At 37.6% G+C, this 19,545-nt stretch overlaps 1 protein-coding gene across 1 annotated transcript in view; it reads left to right on the plus strand.

The window, feature by feature from the left end:
- Window positions 1-5,707: 5,707 nt before the first annotated feature.
- Window positions 5,708-19,545, plus strand: part of LOC150091190 (integrin alpha-9-like) — a 570,795-nt gene continuing 556,957 nt past the window's right edge. Inside the window, exon 1 of the mRNA XM_090382714.1 lies at window positions 5,708-6,033. Coding sequence (XP_090238840.1) covers window positions 5,837-6,033 — 197 coding nt within the window. The 5' untranslated portion in view covers window positions 5,708-5,836. The remainder of the gene's footprint in view (window positions 6,034-19,545) is intronic.

A 19,545-nucleotide genomic window follows, 5' to 3' on the forward strand; every position in this document is an offset into this window, starting at 1 on the left:
TTATTATTTCTTTATACATATCATATAGGCTATCCATATACCGTATATTTTTGCTTAAGCACTGGATATCACACCGATCAGCAAAAACATTATGACCAGTGAGTCGTTATGCAAATCGAAGCAAGTGCAGGTGAACTACAGCGTGTGCGCGGGTCGGGACACGGTATAAAAAACACGTGATACTGAGCTCCATTAATCAGTGTTACTCTTGTTCTTCAGATGGGAAAGGCAACGGACTTAAACGAGTTTGACAAATGCCAAATTGTAAAGGCCAGATGAGTGGGCTGGTAAGAGCATATCCGAAACGGCACGGCTGGCGGGATGCTCACATTAAGCTGGCTAGTACCTATCGAAAGTGGTCCGAGGAGGGAAAACCCAAGAACCGTCGGCGAGGTGTTGGATGACCACGGCTCATCGATGCTCGAGGTGCTCAAAGGCTGTCCCAGGTGGCACGTGGTGGCAACAGAAGGGCGACTGTGGCGCAACTAGCCAGTAATTGAAATGCTGGTAATGGGAGTAATGTGTTACAACACACAGTACATCAAACCCTGCTGAAAATGGAGCTGCATAGCCGCAGGCCGCTCCGAACGCCCATGATAACCACAGTTCACCAGCGACAGTGCCTACAGTGGGCACGCAAGCATGGAAACTGGACCTTGAGTGACTGGAAGAAGGTCGTCTAGTCTGATGATCACGTTTCCTGTTGCACCATGTGGACGGCAGGGTAAGTGTTCGTCGTTTACCTGGGGAAGTGATGCCGCCTGCATGCACCGTGGGACGAATACAAGCCGGTGTCATGCTTTGGGCGGCGATGTTCTGATTGGATACCCTGGATCCAGCCATCCATGTGCCAGGCACTCTGACATTTACCACCTAAACGTCATTTACAACAAAAAAGGCTTACAGAATACCTAAAAGACACCTGATAGAACGGATGAATTTATCCACGAAAGGAATCATTACCAAGAAGTTCCTCCCAAATATCAGCAGGGTGTATCCACTCTCCCTGGCATGGCTATCTCCCGGACTATACACCACATTTTTACTGACTGGGCATGGCTCCTTTAGAAGAAAGCAACACGAATTTGGTCTCACAGACACCCCATTCTGTTCCTGTGGACAAGAAGCCTGGGAGCACCTTCATGAGATCGACCTCTGCGTGGACAACAATACACGACAACCACTCACTACTCAGGAATGAAGAGCGCGTCATAAACCTGTACAGGAGCAGGACAACTGTAGGGCCTTCACCCACTTTTCCCAGCTGCTGTTTACAAGACAAAGAACTCTTTAACCTCCCTTAAGAAAATTACGGGTTACGTGGTAATAAGTAACAAATACTAAAATACGTAACAGAAGCTTGTTTAACTTTTACTGTAGTAAAACAAGCTTCAGTTTTAGCGTGATCATGCTAGATAAACCTCGTGCACGCGCTTTGTTTATCTAGCATGACCACGTGGCAGAGGCGTAGCTACGTTTTTGGCGCCCTTAGCAAATTCGTGGCTACGTGCCTTTTTTTCTATAATTGGTAAAATTATAATAAATAATAATAAGTACAATCGGACCTATATTTAACGAACTTCTTTCTAGCGAATTTTTCTATTTAGAGGTTTTTTTTTTTTTTTGAATTCTCATTGGTAATTACATAGTTTCTGAAGAACGAAGAAATTTTCCATACAACCAACATAAGAGACTTAACTGGGTAGCATTGTTCGCACCGCTGGCCTTCAAGTAACATAGGTAATAGTGCTGTTGCTAAGCACGAATTAAGAGCTAAAGAGATTATTACCATCTGCAACTTAGTGGCACCCGTAAAACCTATCCAACTCCCCGGGAAGTCGAAATGGTCAACTACTCTCTGTGTATCCATAGCCAGTGGGCAGTTCAAGGCGTATTCCATATTTAACCTTGACAAATGCAAAGTACTGCATATGGGTAGAAGTAACCCCAGAGAAACGTACCAACTGTGTGGTACTACACTTAAGATGGTAGAAAATGAAAAAGACCTGGGAGTAATTGTGCAGTCAGATATGAAGTTTTCTGAGCAATGCAGACAGGCTGCCAGGGCAGGTCATGGGGTTTTGTCAATGATGTATAGGAATTTTGTTAGCAGGGAGAAGGAGGTGATTGTCCCTCTGTATAAGGCAATGGTCAGGCCACGCCTGCGTACAGGCCTGGAGACCACATTTTAGGAAGGATGTAGATTTACTTGAGCGTGTACAGAGAAGGGCAACAAGATTGGTGAGGGGAATGAAGGGATCCTCTACCAAGAGAGGCTTAAGTTCTGCAAATTGCAGTGGCTGGAGCTGTGCGGTGATCTGATTGAGGTGTATAAGGCCTTGAATGGGTTGAGCACGCTGAATTCTGATGGGATCCTCCCACTTTGGTCAGATTACGAACCTAAGGGGGCATAAATTCAAATTAAGAAAGGACAGATGTAGAATAGATATGCGGAAATTTGCCTTTAGCCAGCGGGTGGTTAATTGCTGGAACAAACTTCCATCTGTCGTTGTGGAAGTTGATAGGTTAAATAAATTTAAGGAGGAACTGGACAGGCATTTGGAGGGAATGGTGTGATTTTTTTTTTTTTTTTTTTGGCTGATGCTGCATAAGCTCATACACTTGCTTTCTTGCATCACATGCCACTACTACTACTACTATGACTTAAACAATAGGCTCTGGTTTGTTGGGCCTTTGTTGTTTTATTTAAATTATAAATCACAATATTCACGAGAACCTGTTTTTAAGCACAAAACACTATACACACACATTATTTATAACTTCTAACTTTTTCAGTATCGTAGAACCTACACGATGCGTGAATTTAAATTCAAATTATTATATTAAAGTCACCCGTAATTTCTTACATAAACCTGTGTTTGTTATTTGGTTTCTAGGAGCATTAGCAACTAAGGCCATATTGCTCCGGGGATATGCGGTGGTCATTCCCTGACCTTTCCGCATCCTCCGTATTTGGTGGTGACGGACTCGAACCCCGGTCTAATCAAGAAGCATGTGCTACGCACTGCTGCTCCTTCGCACTTGGCAACGGAGGCGCACATAAACCTGTATTTGTGTCTGTAAATTGCGCATGTTCTCTGGTCGATTTACCTGTTTTTCTGGACGAAAATTCCATTTTGAGAGAAAAAAACTTTGCTCTCTACGCCTGAGACCGACTAACTCAGCCACGGAGTGAAAAAAGCCCATTATTAAAGTTCCTCGCGTCATCGACGGGATTCGAACCCTGGCCTTTTTCACCCGAGGTTGAAAAAGGCCCGGGTGTGGGAGGATGGTGACGATACCACTGTACTACACGTGTATACACAATGCGTGAATTGCGAATTGCTATGCATTCGAGCATGCACTGATGAAGCCGTCGCCTGAATGATCCCTTCAAAGCTAAATTCTGGACGGCACATGCTGCTATACAGTATGTACTCAGATTTATGGATGCATGCAGACTTGAATCGCCCTCTGTAAACATGCCATTTGGCGAAAATTAATTTTAACCCCGCCCTCTGCTCTTATACTGATGCGACATCATCTCGAGGCGCCATTTGGTCAGCTAGCCTCGGGTGTTGAAATAGGTTGGCACAGAACTGATATGTCCTGTCATTGGCGCCCTTTTGATACTGGCGTCCATGGCGCCCAAAGTTCATGAAGGGGGTTACTTACCATTTTAATGATTTAAAAAATAATAATAAATAATAAATAAAATTTCTTTTTATAATCCGGGACAACCATAAAAAATTATGTTTATAAAAATGATATCATCCTGAATAATTATTAGGGTATCTCCCTATATTACACATAAAGGCCCAATGTAGGCGAGTGCTTATTGAAAAAGTCCAGTTGTACTGAGTTGGTTGAGGTTCGAGCTCATGTGATCGCTACATACGGTTAATTAATGATTATATTCTTGTCAAAATGACTAATAGTAAACTCTTAACGTGTGGTCGTGACGGAGTATAAACAGAGTAGTAGTTTTAGTATACATATTACGGCGGCTGTAGCCGAGTGGTCAATCGCGCGGGTGCATATGTACACGTGCCTTGAGTGACCGGGATTAAAGCCCGTGACTGCTAAATACGGTGCTTGTTTCTTTTATTCTGTCTATCTTGTGAACTCCTCTAACCGTTTGGTCGTGTCAGAGTATAAACAGAAAATTTATTATAAAAAAACTTTCTCCTTTTATGGGATTTTTTTTCTCCCGGTGACGGGTACTGATACCAAGTGCATGGGGTGGTTGGTTGTGTCACCGCCACCTTAAGAATTCTTAAGGTGATGTTGGTTGTGTCCAGTTACTATTATTATTATTGTTACTGTTGGTCGAGGAACTCTCTTACTGTCCTACAAGTATTCAGGATTGCGACTTTCTGGAGTTTAATGTAAGTGTTCGTTCTCTGGGAGACTTATTGCTAAGTTCTTATGGAGGCTCTTTGGCACCATGTCGGTGGTTGATGGGATGGTCATTACTTGTTCCATATTATTATTATTAGAAATACTTATTATTGCCAATCTTAAGAACTTCATACACGTTAGCACAGCAAAGAGTTCCCTACAAACGATGGTACTACTATTAATCACGAAAAAAAAATCCCCTTAATCCGTGCGACTGGGGATCGCCGATGGAATAAACACAGCTCCCTGTAACTATATAATTTGTTTTGCAGTAGACATGGCAGGTTGTTTGATATAAAAAGTATAACAGGAGGTGCGTGTTATGGGTGTTTAATGACGCATAAACTACACTGGCTATAGTGCGCCTGTCCATAGAGATATGTTAGGAAATAATTCAGAACTGAAGGCATTTCAATGTCATTTTAAAAACTATTCAGAAGCGATGATAAATTCCAATGGTTTTCAAAAAACAGAAAAGTTCATTAATATTTGCCTTGTCGCCGATATATATATATATAACAGGAGGAGTCTATGGGATATAATGAGAGAATTTAGACCCACCCTTGCCGCCAATAAAATTCATTATACCCCAGTACTACCACTTTATGATCAGTTGAATTTTCACAACAGAATACATAAAGAAAAAAATATATAATAAAAGATCTTGTAGGGCGGATTTACACACTAATTTTTACCATCATTATATGATTATAAATCTACTTGATTAAATAAAAAATGCATTAAAATTGTGTTCACCTTTTTGCGTCTTATTTTATTTTCATGTATCTTAAGTGTTTATTATTATTATTATTATTATTATTATTATTACAGCTAGGGCTTAAACGGCTGGAAGTAGCTGGCATTCTGAACCTCTGAGAGTACCTGTCAATATGATACCTTTTTAAGTAAGTGTAATGTAAATTGAATGTTAAACCTTTGCCCATCTGTTATAAGATTCTGATCAGTATTGAAGGAAAGCGCTGACATCATCGTATGTTTCACCTTGTCGATTAAGATAGAATTACATCTACTCAGTTTCCGACTGTGCTTCCCTTTTCCAACACTTCATTCATATATCGTCTATTATGTTTCTCCGAAGCTCTGACAAATACAACGCATTATGAAATCATTATGACATCATTTCCCTTTCTCGAATCCGGAGGCTTAAACACTGCCACAATTTCCATCACTATTACAGTTTCCCGCAGAACCTGCGCAAATTGGAGTTATCAACCTACTATTTTGCTTTGCTAAATGTCACTTAAGTTACTTCTTGATTAATCCTGTTAATTAACCAGCTGTAATGATATCTTAAAAAAGAAAAACAAGGCAAGAGAAAATCTGACAGTTAACTATTACGCTTTTCGAATGCTTGCCGTTTTTATTACTCATTAAAAGATTGTTTTTTGTCAGTCGTGTCTTTAAAAATTGGATTATGTACGTGACTCTACTCCGCAAAGTGAAGAGAATGAAAGTGGAAAAGCAGGTGCAGGTGCCCTTTCTAATGGCTTATCTCATAGCAACGGCACGCGGTTTCAACGTTAATACTAAGTTTCCGGTCGTTTTGTCGGGGACAACTGGCAGTTATTTTGGTTATTCGGTAGCCCTTCATATAAATAACGAAGGATCCTTGTAAGTATATAATAGGTTTGATTGTGTTTGTAATAAAATTTCACTTTAATTTTATGAATAATTGAGTGGCTACAGCAAATTGTTACAGAATTACAGTTACGGTCCGTAGTGTCTAATTTGCTTTTAGATATATGGAGAAAAGTGGCACCCAGTTTATATTAAACCTCTAAACTTAGGTTATTAAAGTTATTACAGTTGGTGTTCAATCTGATGTTTGTAAAATGGAACTAACAAAGAAATCAATAGGAAATGACAAATTGGCATGGGTGCATACAGAGGTCAAATTAGAAAAATGTATGAAACGGACCGCTCACTAATAAATTACCTTATTTTTAATAAATAATTTTGACATCAGGTGGTGCGTGCAGCAAACTAGAACACCGTACTGGTCCACACCGAGACCCTGGGTGCATAGTAATGTGAGTACAGAATACTACTCACCAAAAAGATTGTTTGCGAGAATTTTCCATCGTTATGTGCGCTCATTATTAAAGCAGAGAATATTTTTAAGCTTTTCAAAACTGCTCATAAAGTAGAGAATATTGTTTTTAAGATTTCAAACCTGAACTGTGATTATTTTGAAAGTTTTAAAATTGTTTTCTCTTATTCTGCAAAAATATTGCCAGCATTGATTAGCATATGATTCCTGGTACACCCTTAGTTTTCTCATTTAAATAATTTGGATTTGGTTGATGTCATATTTCTACACTTATATCTGTTTACAAAAATAAAAAGTTCCAAAGGAAGCAAGCAGAAAACACTGCATTAACCTTTGTGTTCATAGGGATCTATCAGACTCCAGTAGTTATTTCTTTGCTTGTAATTTTAACATTGTTAATGCAGTATTATTTTCTGCTTGCTTCCTTTGGAACTTTTTATTTTTGTAAACAGATATTATCCGTTAAAATTACAAGCAAAGAATTTTATTTTTCAAAAAATATTTTTTCAAAAATAAAAAGGTTCCTTTTATTTTTTTTTATTCCTAGTGATTGCGACTATGAATATATTGTAGATGAAGATAGTGATAAATGATTATTTTCTGAAGCTATGAATATGATGATCTTTATCAGTTTTGCTGATAAAGATCATCATATTCATAGCAACCATCAATCAATTTTCTTCTGAGGAAGATGTTAAGAGCATCAAATCTATTTCAGCTGCCCGGTTCGACTGCAAAGATATCCTTGAAACCTAGGTGCAATGGAAAATGCATTTAATTCAAGATACTTTGCGATATATTGCATTATATATCATATGTATTTTCCGATATATTGTGTGTAGAAGAAATGAAAAGCTAATACAGGGCACCTTGTCATTCTTATGTATAAAAGGAAAAACTGGCATAATTGAACTGAAAGCAATTGCATAATGCATGGGCTGGGTTAAAGTTACCTCCAGTCCTTCCTGTACAGAAAGGACAGGAGGGGGGGGGGATTTTATTTTCTTAGTTAACAAGCACAGAATCTAAGACGGTACACCCAGTCGACGGATGTGACCACTACTGTTGAGTCAGTTTGGTGTGACATAAGCACTGGGAAAACAAATGTGAGAGTACAGGCCTAATGACTGTGATGAGTACAACAAACAAACAACTATATAGAAAAGGCCGCCGTAGCCTAGTGGTCAGGCGCGCGGGTGCATAAGTACACGTGCCTTGAGTGACGGGGGTTCAAGCCCGTGACTGCTGAATATGGTGCTGTTTCTTGTATTCAGTCTATCTTGTGAACTCCTCTGACCGTTTGGTCGTCCCGGAGTATAAACAGAATATTTATTTATTAAATAGAGTGGGCCAGTAAATAAGAATGTCTTATAATGGGGATTTCAACTTTCCGCAATACTTTGATCTGATTATCAGTAGCGACTCTTCTTGCATTAAGAATCTACAGATAAAAGGCCCAGTAGGAAGCAGTGAATATAGTGTATTGATGTGGGATTTAATTAAATATGTAACTACTCTCGAGTGCAACGGGAAGGGCTTTCGCAAAGGTGACTACAGTGGTCCCAGGCAGTTTTCAAATTCTGTGCAGTGGGACTAACCAGGGCTGTAGTGGAGGGTATACACCGTATACCCAAGTATACTCTCCACTACATTTTTAGGTGAATAGCGTATACTTTCTGGTGTTTGAAGGACTTGAAAAAACAAATATTATTTAAATATTTAGCATTATAATATTCATTAATAACATTCATAGAGTATACCTTCTGCTAATTTTACGACTACAGCACTGGGACTAACCAACAGCAAATTCGAAATGGTAAGCATTTAGGGATGTAATCATAAAATCTAATAGGTTTTTATACCAATTGAGATACTGTACAATACTTGAACTTTAATGGATATCAGGTGTACTGATGAGACTCGTGGCAGAAAAGAATGCGTGGGATGCATATAAATTATAAGAAGATTCAAAAACCTACAGTAGACACAAACTAGACTACATTCAAGTCACAAAGTGGGTTAGACAAACTAAGGCAGATTACAAGAAGTGTCCTTAATCTTCCTTAGTCTTTTTTTTCTTTACAAAGAATGTAAAGAAATGTAGAGCGACTTCTTTACTTATGAAAACACTAGAACGAAAGGAATGAAACACATTAGTCTGTTAGATATGAATAGTATAACTGTTGACGATCCTGCTTCGGTTGCTGACAAACTAACAGATATTTTACATCTACGTTGATACATGAGGAATTTTTTGGGATGGCGATGCAAAAAGATGCCAGAAATATATCAAATTACATAGAGCTAAATGATTTTGTGATTACCGAGAGAAAAGCGGAAGAGAAATTGTTGAAGTTATTCGTAATGCAAAAAAAAAAAAAAAGGCACTGGAGGTGGATGGGATATACCCAGTTATATTGAGGGAGACAGCAAAGGAGATAAGCTAACTTTGGCCATAATTATGAGGGCATCCTTGATTTCAGAAGAGATCCCTGTTGGTTGGAGATGTGTGAATGTATCTCCAGTTCACAAAGGGGAGATCAAAGGGTGAAGTGAGTAATTACAGACCTGTAAGCTTGACTTCTGTTCCAGGGAAAATAATGGAGAAGTAATGCAGGACCATCTAAACAGGAATCCAGTTATATGGGAGTCACAGCATGGATTTGTTAAGGGGAAGTCTTGTCTGGCCAATTTGATTAGATGTTACGATGTGGTCACAAAGGAACTTGATGTAACAAATAATTTTGACATAATATCCTTAGATTTGAAACAAGCTTCTGTTCCACATAAAAACTGCTATGCAAATTGGACCACTGGGGTATTAGGGGCAGTTATTGCTATGGGTAAAAGGATAGCATAGTGGGAGGAAACAAAGAGTGGTTATCAATGGGTACTGTTCTTCTTGAACTAATATTATTAGTGAAGTCCCCTCTACAGGGTTTAGAGCTAGGAACATTGTTGTTTTCAATAATTATTAATGATGATGAAGGCATAACAATCTTAATATTTAGGTTTGTAGATGACACAAAAGTTTGCAGGATGATTAACGATAAGTAGCAGGTTAGGCAGATGGGCTAAGAAGTGGCAACTACTACATATGGACAGCAGTTATCTCAGAACAACATACCAAGTGGTGGAGAATGAAAGAGACCTAGATCATTGTACTGTCTCACATGAAGTTCTATGAGCCATGCAGACCGGCGACTAGGGCAGCTCCTGGGGTTGAGTAAAACGGTGATGCAAACAGTCTTGCCTGAGGCGTTTTATGGGCTGGCTTCACTGGAGCTACTTTCTGATTGGCTGTTGTACTGACCCCGCTCTTCTGTGATTAGTTGTTGAGTTGAGTGGAAAAAAAATAATTTCAGTTATTATTTTGCTCACTAGATGATGCTATGTGTTTTTTCTTTTTATTTCTTTTGGTGATGCTCGAATCCATGTCATCCGTGGTGGTTGTCTGGCACTTATCCACTGGGCTACTCTTTAAGTTGAGTACATGTGTGTAAATGTGGCTGGTATAGGTATCCGTGTGAGTGTGGCTTCAAGAGACCTGTATTCTGCAATGAATTGTAGGTCTGGGGCCCTGGCGCCGAACGTTGTTTATTTCTTCTGGTCGGAATGTGGCTGTAAGAAAAGCATTTGATGCTATTGGAAATATATACTGTGTTATTGTTAGTCCACTTTGCCAACAAAAAGCTGAAAGTAAAGATTTTTTTGTTTTATGTGTTTGATGTTTAAATATATATTTTCACAATAAGTTAGTTTGGTTGTGGATCCATCTATTGGTCCTTTTGCAAGCTGAAAATGAATTTTTTTCCCTTCTTATTCTAGAATGTAAAGTTTTTTTTTTTTATATTTCCTGTGTTGATACTATTGGTTTATATGTCCTGTTTTTAGAGATACACTTTACTGTCGAAAACCTGAAAAGTAAAGATTTTTCAGGCTCCATCTATTGATCCTTTTGCAAGCTGAAAATTATTTTTTCCCTTCTTATTCTAGAATGTAAAGTTTTTTGTTTTTTTTTTAATTTTTTTCTGTTTATACTATTGGTGATGTGTTCTATGTTTAGAGGTGCACTTTGCCGACGAAAAGCAGAAAGTAAAGATTTTTTTTTGTGTTTGATGGTTAAATATATATATTTTTTACCCGTGTGTTCCTTATTGTTTGATGGTTACATTTAATTTTTCCAAATAAGTTAGTCTGGTTGTGGCTTCATCTATCGGTCCTTTTGAAAGATGAGAATGAAAAATTTTTTTTCTTCCCAACTATGCTGAAATATATCTTCTTCTTAACAGTATGTTGTCTAAGTTAAAAAAGAATTTTTTTAAACTTGTTTTCCATCTGTATTGAAATATAATGATTTTCCTTTTAAAGTAATTCCGAAAGGTGCTTAAGATTTTTCAAAACTACTGATTAGTTGTAAATTTTAAAAGTTATTTCTCTAGTATCTAAGAAATTACATTTAAAAATGTGAAACTCAGCGATGACTCCATCTGCTTGAAAGTCGCGTTTGTAATTTTTCTATTGTGATTTCCAAAGTACTAACACGTTAGTATCTATTATCAATAGTTTTACAATTAAAACTTATTTTCTCTCAATAATAGTATTAAGACAGATAAAATTTGCGAAGAATAAAAACTTATTTCTCTAATAATAATAATGTTAAGGAGCAACAAAAAAACACAGATAAAAGTTGCAAAAAAATATTTCCTTTATTGGAATGAATAGCTTTTAAAAACCAAAAAACTAAAAAGATACATATTTGTTAAATTAAATACGTTAAGCTACTGTACCCACTATCCGATGTAATTGCATCGTCGCTCCAGATGATGTGTACTGCTGACGCTCCGGACGTTGAAAAGCCACTTTCAAATGGCTATTTGTACTTGTAAAACTTCATTGTAGAATGGTATCTTAGTTTATGTGTCTCGTGTAGCAGGCATGTTTAAATATTTACTTACGGGTTGAATATAAACGTTGTGATTTTCGTAAAACAAAAAAAAAAAAAAAAAAAAAAAACGTACTTTCCGTTCCCAAAACAACAGAGTTGCTTTTGTGATAGTTTTAAAAGATAATGAAAGAAGATATTTTCTATATCTATGCTGTAATAAACATGTCATGGGGTAAAGAGTTATACAGATGCATAACCATAATAAGTTATTCAATTTTTCTATACGACGACAATAACATTAAAAAATAAAAAAACTTTCCAAAGATGAACTTTCAAGAAAATGCTTTAATCTACAAGAAACACAGACAAGTTCAAATTACAACAAAGAAAATGGCGTGGATGGATCGGAAATGTTTCACGAAATAACAGCACTTTCTACTTTAATAAAATCGGATTGGATACCCTTAGATGTGTTGCAATTTATTTTACCAATTACTTTTGTTCCTCCAATATGGTAGTTGCATTGAGAATTATATTAACTCAACCAATAACTGTAGCATCTTGTGAAAGAAGTTTCTCTAAATTGAAAATTATAAAAAAATATTTGAGATCAACTGTCTCAAGAACGACAGCTACACTGGCAACTATCTCCATAGAGAACAAGATCGATAAAGCTAGCTTTCCTTTACATCGTTTATTCTTTAAATGTGCATTTATTCAAAATTATAATGTGCACATTCATCATGGTTCAATTGTAGAAAATAACACTAAGCCACAATTTGTCCTTTTCCCCTCTGAGTTCAAGGGTGCGGATTAATCTTCAAGTTATATTCGTCCAATAACAAGAATTTTCCAACTTGCAAGAGTACTTTTCACGGGGCTCGTATTTTCCTAGGTCTTAAAATTATAAGGTGCGCATACGTCATTAAAAAGTAATAATCTCTGAAGATGTGAATATAGTAACATTACATGTCATAGCAGCAGTGAACTTGCCACTAACAGTTGTGTTCTCCGGATGTTAATAATTTCAATAAAACTACAGACATTTCTTTTAGTGATCGCACTGAGTGGAGACACTAAACTACAGTATGCAAGACCTTCCCCGTTTTTTGTTGTTGTTGTTGTTATCGTTTTTGGGTAGTGACATGCAGAAAATTACATGTAGACTCTAAACCAACGATTGCAAACCGGACATTCCAGAGTACAGTGCGATTGTTTTTATTTTTTTTAACGACTCCGTGAAATCTGGTCTTTCTTTCTCAACCAAAAATATGAAACTAATGCATACCTGAATTTCTCTTTTAAATTTCGTTTCCTCGTTAGTATGTAAATTTAAAGCCTTCTATAAAAAAATTACGTTTATTTGATGTATCATTGTTTGATATAAAGACGATAAACATAGCCAGTGTAAGTACCTATTCACAGGAAGAAAAAAAAAAAAAAAAAAAAAAAATTCGATTTCGCATCAAAGAAAATGCATAACCTAGGAATTTAACCTTTTCGCGATGATGCGTTACATTAATGACTAGCATCACAAATAGAAATATAAACAAAATAAACAAAATATATTTATTAATAGTTAAGGCAAAGCTAGGTCATATTTGTCAGGTGCTCTCAAAATATTCCAAAATGAGCATTCACAGTCTTAAACAAAGAACAAAGAATACGGATACAACTGAACCTTAACAAAAGGAATAACCAAGAATCCCAGGGGCTCACATCTGGTGAGTATGGGCTTGGCACACCTAGGATCCTGAGCTGGATATCACCATTCTTCTCTTTCTTGGTGATTCCTTTCTACTTCGGGCTCCCCCCTCCCCCCTCTCTCTCTCTCAGGGTAACTTGTGAATTTTTTTTGGCTGGTGCAGCATAAGCCTCAGGCTTCCTTGCACCATATGGCTAATAATAATACAATACAATACAATACAATTTTATTTATCAAGAGAATTCGTTTACAATAAATGAACTTGTTAAGAAAAGTAAATTTCTTGACAACAAGTTGTAGTTCTTCCTTTACAAGTTTTGTACAAATTTGTTATCTTACAGAAAAGACTATGAAGTCACTATACATAGTATATTCCACACTGTAAACAGAGGTAGTTTATCTGCATATCAATTCTAATCTACTGTGTCATTGAGTATCAAGAATTTTCTTATTAGGAATTTTAATTTGGAGATGGGATAACTTCTCCTGAGCCTGAAATCAATGCTAGCCAACAAGTTGTTTATTACATTCATTGTGTGCCTATCTCCAAATCTATTTAGTATCCTAGGGTGAGGCAAAGTATAATAATAATAATAATAATAATAATAATACAGCAGTGTTTGGTTAAAACGACAATTATGGCTGAAATGTTATCAGCAGCCCTCAAATATGCTTCAGTTTATCATTTTAAATGGAAAACAAAATGAAAAGTTCACCAGGTGCAACTAATATTTAGTTGAGCCACCTCTGGCCCTAATGACAGCAGCCCACAACCGATGCATTGACAAGATCAATTTCTCAAGATAATCAACGGATAGTTCGTGGTTGGTTCCAAACGCGATTTGTGGCTTTCTGAAGTTCACGAAGGGTTTTTGGTTTCTTTCTAACAACTGTAGATTCCACACGACGCCAACAGTCCTCTATAGGATCCAGGTCCTGGTTGTTTCCTGGTCAGCTAAGAGTTGTAATGGATCGTTCTTCCAGATATATTTTTTTTTCATCTGTAACAAATGTAAACACATTACTTTCGACCCTCTAATGCAGAAATGAAGCTAAAGTAACTACCGAGGTGCCTAATTACACTTTTCACACGATGACAAGAGTAGAGTCGTCCTAAAAGATACAGTTACTTGGTAGGTTGAAATGGTCTCTAATGGTTGGAAGGCAACCATAATGGAACTTTCTGCATAACTGGTTGTGTAAACCATAAATGAGTGCCCCACACACGGGGACCGAACCAACTTGTTTTCAAGTTTTTTCCCCTTGAAATTTAAAACTCAAACAGCATTTTTCGCTATGTTCAGTGGTGTAGGTAAGATTAGTTGGTAGTAATTTTTCTTTTCAGCAGTAAGTTGTTGATAACAGAAATAATTACCAATGCAGACAATCTGAGGGTGATAATTGAAGAAATTCAGGCAACTGATTACAGACTGCTGTTTACTTTTGGAGCGAATTTTTCGACGTACAATGTAATAACATCTAGCGAGCAAAATAAAATGAAAACATATCACCACCTTGTTTGTATGATTTTTTTTTTTTTTTTTCCCACAAAAGTAGTGTGCTTTTTTTCTTTTTGCATATGAAAGCTGAAAAATCTGACTATGACCATTAAATTTACATGTAACCCTACAATTTTCAGTTTCTACCATTCGACAAAAGCGCTAACACAATTGTTGAACAGAAATACTCAGGTCCAAACCAAAAGCAACAGAAACCAAACGTGCAAGCCAAGAGTCATGACGACCGGAGAAGGGGGAGGTAATGGGGGCGTCTGCGGAAGTCAGTTATTTTCTCGGATGAGATGAAATTCAACCTGCATGGTTTTGATGTGAGACAAACAATTCGTCGTAGACGTTGTGAAGAATACCGTCCAGGTCGCATGGTGTCTACAGCGAAATTCATCTTGCTTTAGATATTTTATCTAAAGTACCACAGCATATGTGATATGAAAGTTGAAAATCGACTTGACCTTCAAAAACAGGAAACCTCAGGGTGGATCGTCGTGGGGGCGCTTCAAGCCCATTCGCGGGGCAGACACTGTACTCTTGCGGAGAGGCCAAGTAGTCTTAACGCGGGGTCCTTTAGCGATAATCGCACAACGTATAGACGGTACAATGTCAGTTTACGAACGGGGGAACCCATTAGCCAGCCCAATGCAGCTATAGTCCTGGTATGAGCTCACTGGTATGAGTTCTTCTTGATATGAGGTCATTTCCACTGTTTGTTCTGTTGTCTGCGGGCCGATGCAGTCTTGTCACTCCTGGGATCTGTGTCCCGTCCAGTTGTTCCGTTGTCATGGGTCTCTTGGTAGATGTCATGTTAATAATCTTTTGCTTCACATAGCACAAGAAGAGATAATTTTGTGCTGCTATCATTGCTATGAGAGCTCACTGGTATGAGTTCTTCTTGATATGAGGTCATTTCCACTGTTTGTTCTGTTGTCTGCGGGCCGATGCAGTGTTGTCACTCCTGGGATCTGTGTCCCGTCCAGTTGTTCCGTTGTCATGGGTCTCTTGGTAGATGTCATATTAATAATCTTTTGCTTCACATAGCACAAGAAGAGATAATTTTGTGCTGCTATCATTGCTATGAGATTTTTGTTCATTCTTTTGAACCGCTGTTCGGATTTGACTATTTCTACATTAATTTTTTACTAGCTTTTAGAAAAATTTCCAGAGAACTCACAAAAATTTTAAGTCTCATTGTAATCGAATAGTTGAACTCTATTGGTTCATTTTGTTTCTTGATTAATTTTCAATTTCTTAAGGAAATTTTGAAAAATTTTTAATATTTTTTTTCATTTTTTTTTTCTACAAGGTAAGCGTATTGCCGGAAAAATGTAAAAGTTTATAAATTAAGACTGTTTCTTAGGCGGTATTCATTATAAAAAAAAAAAATGTTTGGGTAAATATTTCTTTTTAAATAACTATTGCTATTACAACTAAAGATAATAAAACCGAGGGAAAAACCTAAAAGGGTTTTCAACAAAAAATAATCATCTTATGTATGTTTTATTTTTTGTTCAGGATCGATTCAAGACCTGAAACAATGAAAAAAGTTCTTATAAACTTGTTTAATTCTGAATGGATACAGAACCGTGGCTGTTTGATTAAAAGCAAAGAACACATCGGTTATATGTGATGGCCACTTTCCGAACGTGGGTATGTTTACCCGCATGTGACGTCTCCTTTTGCAAATAATGACAAAAGAAAATAATATTCAAAACAATTATTAAAAAAAAAAAAAAAATGGGGTGGAAAGCAGATATTTCATGAAATTGAAGTTTAAGGAAAAAAAACAAAAAAACATGCGCAATAATAAATTCATTATCAATAATCGAAAAAAAGAAAAAAAAAAGATAAATGAAACGGGAATGGATATATTCGGTGCTTAACTTTGCGATTTTAGCCGTTACTTCATAATAACATCAGTTATTATGAAGGGCTCCTTTATTTGCGATTTTTCTGTATTTTACAGCATTGCTTATGAGCAGGCGCAATAGTACCAAATTTAGGATCATTTGGTAGAATTAGTATTAGTATTAGTATTTAGTATTAGTAACGGCCGCATGGTGCAAGAAAGCCTATGGCTTATGCTGCACCAGCCAAAAAAAAAAAAAAAAAAAAAAAAATCCGAACAAAACAATGATAAAAACAAAAAATAAATAAATAAATAAATAACTAAATAATAATAATTAATAAATAAAAAAATAATAATAAAATAAAAAATAAATAAAAAGGAAATTAAACCTATCATCCTATGCGCTTCCCTTACCCGAAAGTACTATCCAGATGACCTTTGAATTTCCCCAAACTGTCGGCCTCTACCACCCATGAAGGCAACTTATTCCAGTAATTTATAACTCGCTGGCTAAAATAGAACTTCCTGCAGTCCAATCTAAACATTTCCCCCCGTAACTTGAATTTATGTCCCCTAGTTCTAGCATCATTTATAATCTTGAAAATTTCGTCCTCATTCATTTTACTGATGCCTCTCAGAGCCTTAAACACCTCAATCAAATCTCCTCTAAGGTGTCTAGTTTCCAAACTCTGCAACCCACATATTCGAAGTCTTTCTTCATAAGGACGCCCTTTTGCCGATCTCACCAGGCGAGTTACCCTTCTTTGCACCCTTTCAAGAAGCTCGATGTCTTTCTTCAGGTGCGGTCTCCATACTTGAACACAGTATTCCAAGTGTGGTCTAACATAAGCCTTATATAATGGGATTATCACGTCCCTATCTCTACTTGCAAAAGTTCGATAGATCATCGATAGGACACCATGGGCCTTCCTTGCAACCTGTTTACAATGCTCAGAGAATTTCATGTCTGACCGTATCGTAACACCCAAGTCCCTTTCCTCCAGTACTGGGTTTAGTTGAACTCCACCAAGTGAATAAGTTTTTTTGGGATTACTGTTTCCCAGGTGTAATACCTTACATTTTGTTGGATTAAAGCACAGCTGCCATTTTTCTGACCATTCCTGAAGTCTATCCAGGTCTCTCTGAAGAAGCTCAGCTTGACAGTGATCATTAACTACTCTTCCAATTTTAACATCATCTGCAAATTTAGACATCACGCCCTCTATCCCTTCATCAATGTCGTTTATGAAAATTAAAAACAACAGTGGTCCTAATACTGATCCTTGGGGAACCCCACTTCTTACATCAACCCAATCTGAGGAACAGCCATTTATCACAACCCTCTGCCTCCTGCCCTGAAGCCATCCTTCTATCCATCTAAGGATTTTCCCAGTGATTCCAACCTGTTCCAGCTTATAAAGCAACCGCTCATGTGGGACTGAGTCAAAAGCTTTGCTGAAATCTAAATAAACAATGTCGAAATTATTCCCTAAATCCAGCTCGTGAGTGACCCTTTCGAAATAGCGAACCAGATTTGTTAAACATGATTTTCCCTTTACGAAACCATGCTGAGTATCCTTGAGAATTTCAATTCGATCCAAATGATCCTGAATTCCTCCCTTGATCATTGCCTCCATGATTTTCCCTACTACTGAAGTCAGACTGACAGGTCGATAATTTCCAACTTCACTTTTAGAGCCACCCTTATGTATGGGAGATACATTTGCACTTTTCCAATCCAAGGGAATCTCCCCAGAGTCTAATGATGCTCGCATAATTAGCCTCAATGGTTCAATGCACTCGCTTGCCGCCTCTCTTAAGATTATAGGGTATATTCCATCAACTCCAGGAGCTTTACTGGTCTGTAGGCGCGAAAGTTAATAACATTCAACAACTCTCTATGGCTGCTACTATTATTCCACAAATGAAAGGTAACAATGTACAATTGTACATTGAAATCCCGATATCAACCATACAAATTTTGGTTTCGATATAACAATTCTATTTTTTTTTTTTTTTTTGCAGCGCTGAATGAAGTGAAGTGCCACAACGAATAAAGTGGAATACAGATAGTGATTCAGTTCCTCTTTCTGCAAGTGAAAACACCCTAAACAATTCATGAAGAAATGGTCGCTCTTTATGGAGAAGACTGCCCATTTGAATTGTTTACCAGTGTGTTGTTGCATATTGGTAAACAATTCAAATGTGGAAGAACCTCAGTGCACTATGAAGAAATCCCAGAACCCTGTTTTTGTTGTTGTTATTTGGTTTTTAGGTGCATTAGCAACTACGGCCATATTGCTCCGGGAATATGTGGTGGTCATTCCCTGACCTTTCCGCATCCTCCGTATTTGGTGGTCACGGGCTCAAACCACGGTCTAAGCGTGTGCTACGCACTGCTGCTCCTGCCCACCTGGCTACGGAGGCGCCTCCTAGGACGCCCAGCAACTGGTGTAACAGAAGACAGCGTTGCAAAAATTGAGACATTAATCCTGGAAGATCGCCATATTAGTAAAAGAACTCACTGCAGAGCTCCAAATTAGTATAGAGTCTGTGGAGAAATCATCCATCAACAGTTGCATATGAGTGAAGCGTTTGCTAGATGGGTTCCCAGACTTCTGACTACTTACAAGAAGGAAAGGGCACAATGTGCACATCAAATATTGTGGATGCGCCAGGAAAAGCAAGAGTTTTTTCACGGCTAGTCACTATGGATGAAACGTGGATCCAACACTATGATGTCAAAACAATGGAAGTATGCAGAATTATTACCCTCCAAAAAAAAAAAAACAAAGGCGCAACCAAGTGCTGGCAGGGTGATGCTCTCAGTTTTTTGGGATCAGTATGGTGTAATACTAACATTATTTCAAAAGGGTTTTACCGTGACGGCGAAGTACTTTTCCAACCTCCTCATAAAACTACGTGCTGCGCCTGCTCCACGATAATGCCCGTGCGCATTCTTCGCTTGCTACAGTAAGATTGTCCAAGGATGTGGGGTTGAAATATTGTTGCATCCTGCTGCTTATTCTCCCGGACCTTGCACCCTCGGATTCCTTCCTCTTTCCTGCCGTGAAGTCTTTTCTTCGTGAAAAACACGCTGGTGACAAGGTGATTTCTGCT

Source organism: Mastigoproctus giganteus, chromosome 1 (assembly GCF_048544385.1).
Source record: "Mastigoproctus giganteus isolate SK-2022 chromosome 1, ASM4854438v1, whole genome shotgun sequence".
NCBI lineage: Eukaryota > Metazoa > Arthropoda > Arachnida > Uropygi > Thelyphonidae > Mastigoproctus > Mastigoproctus giganteus.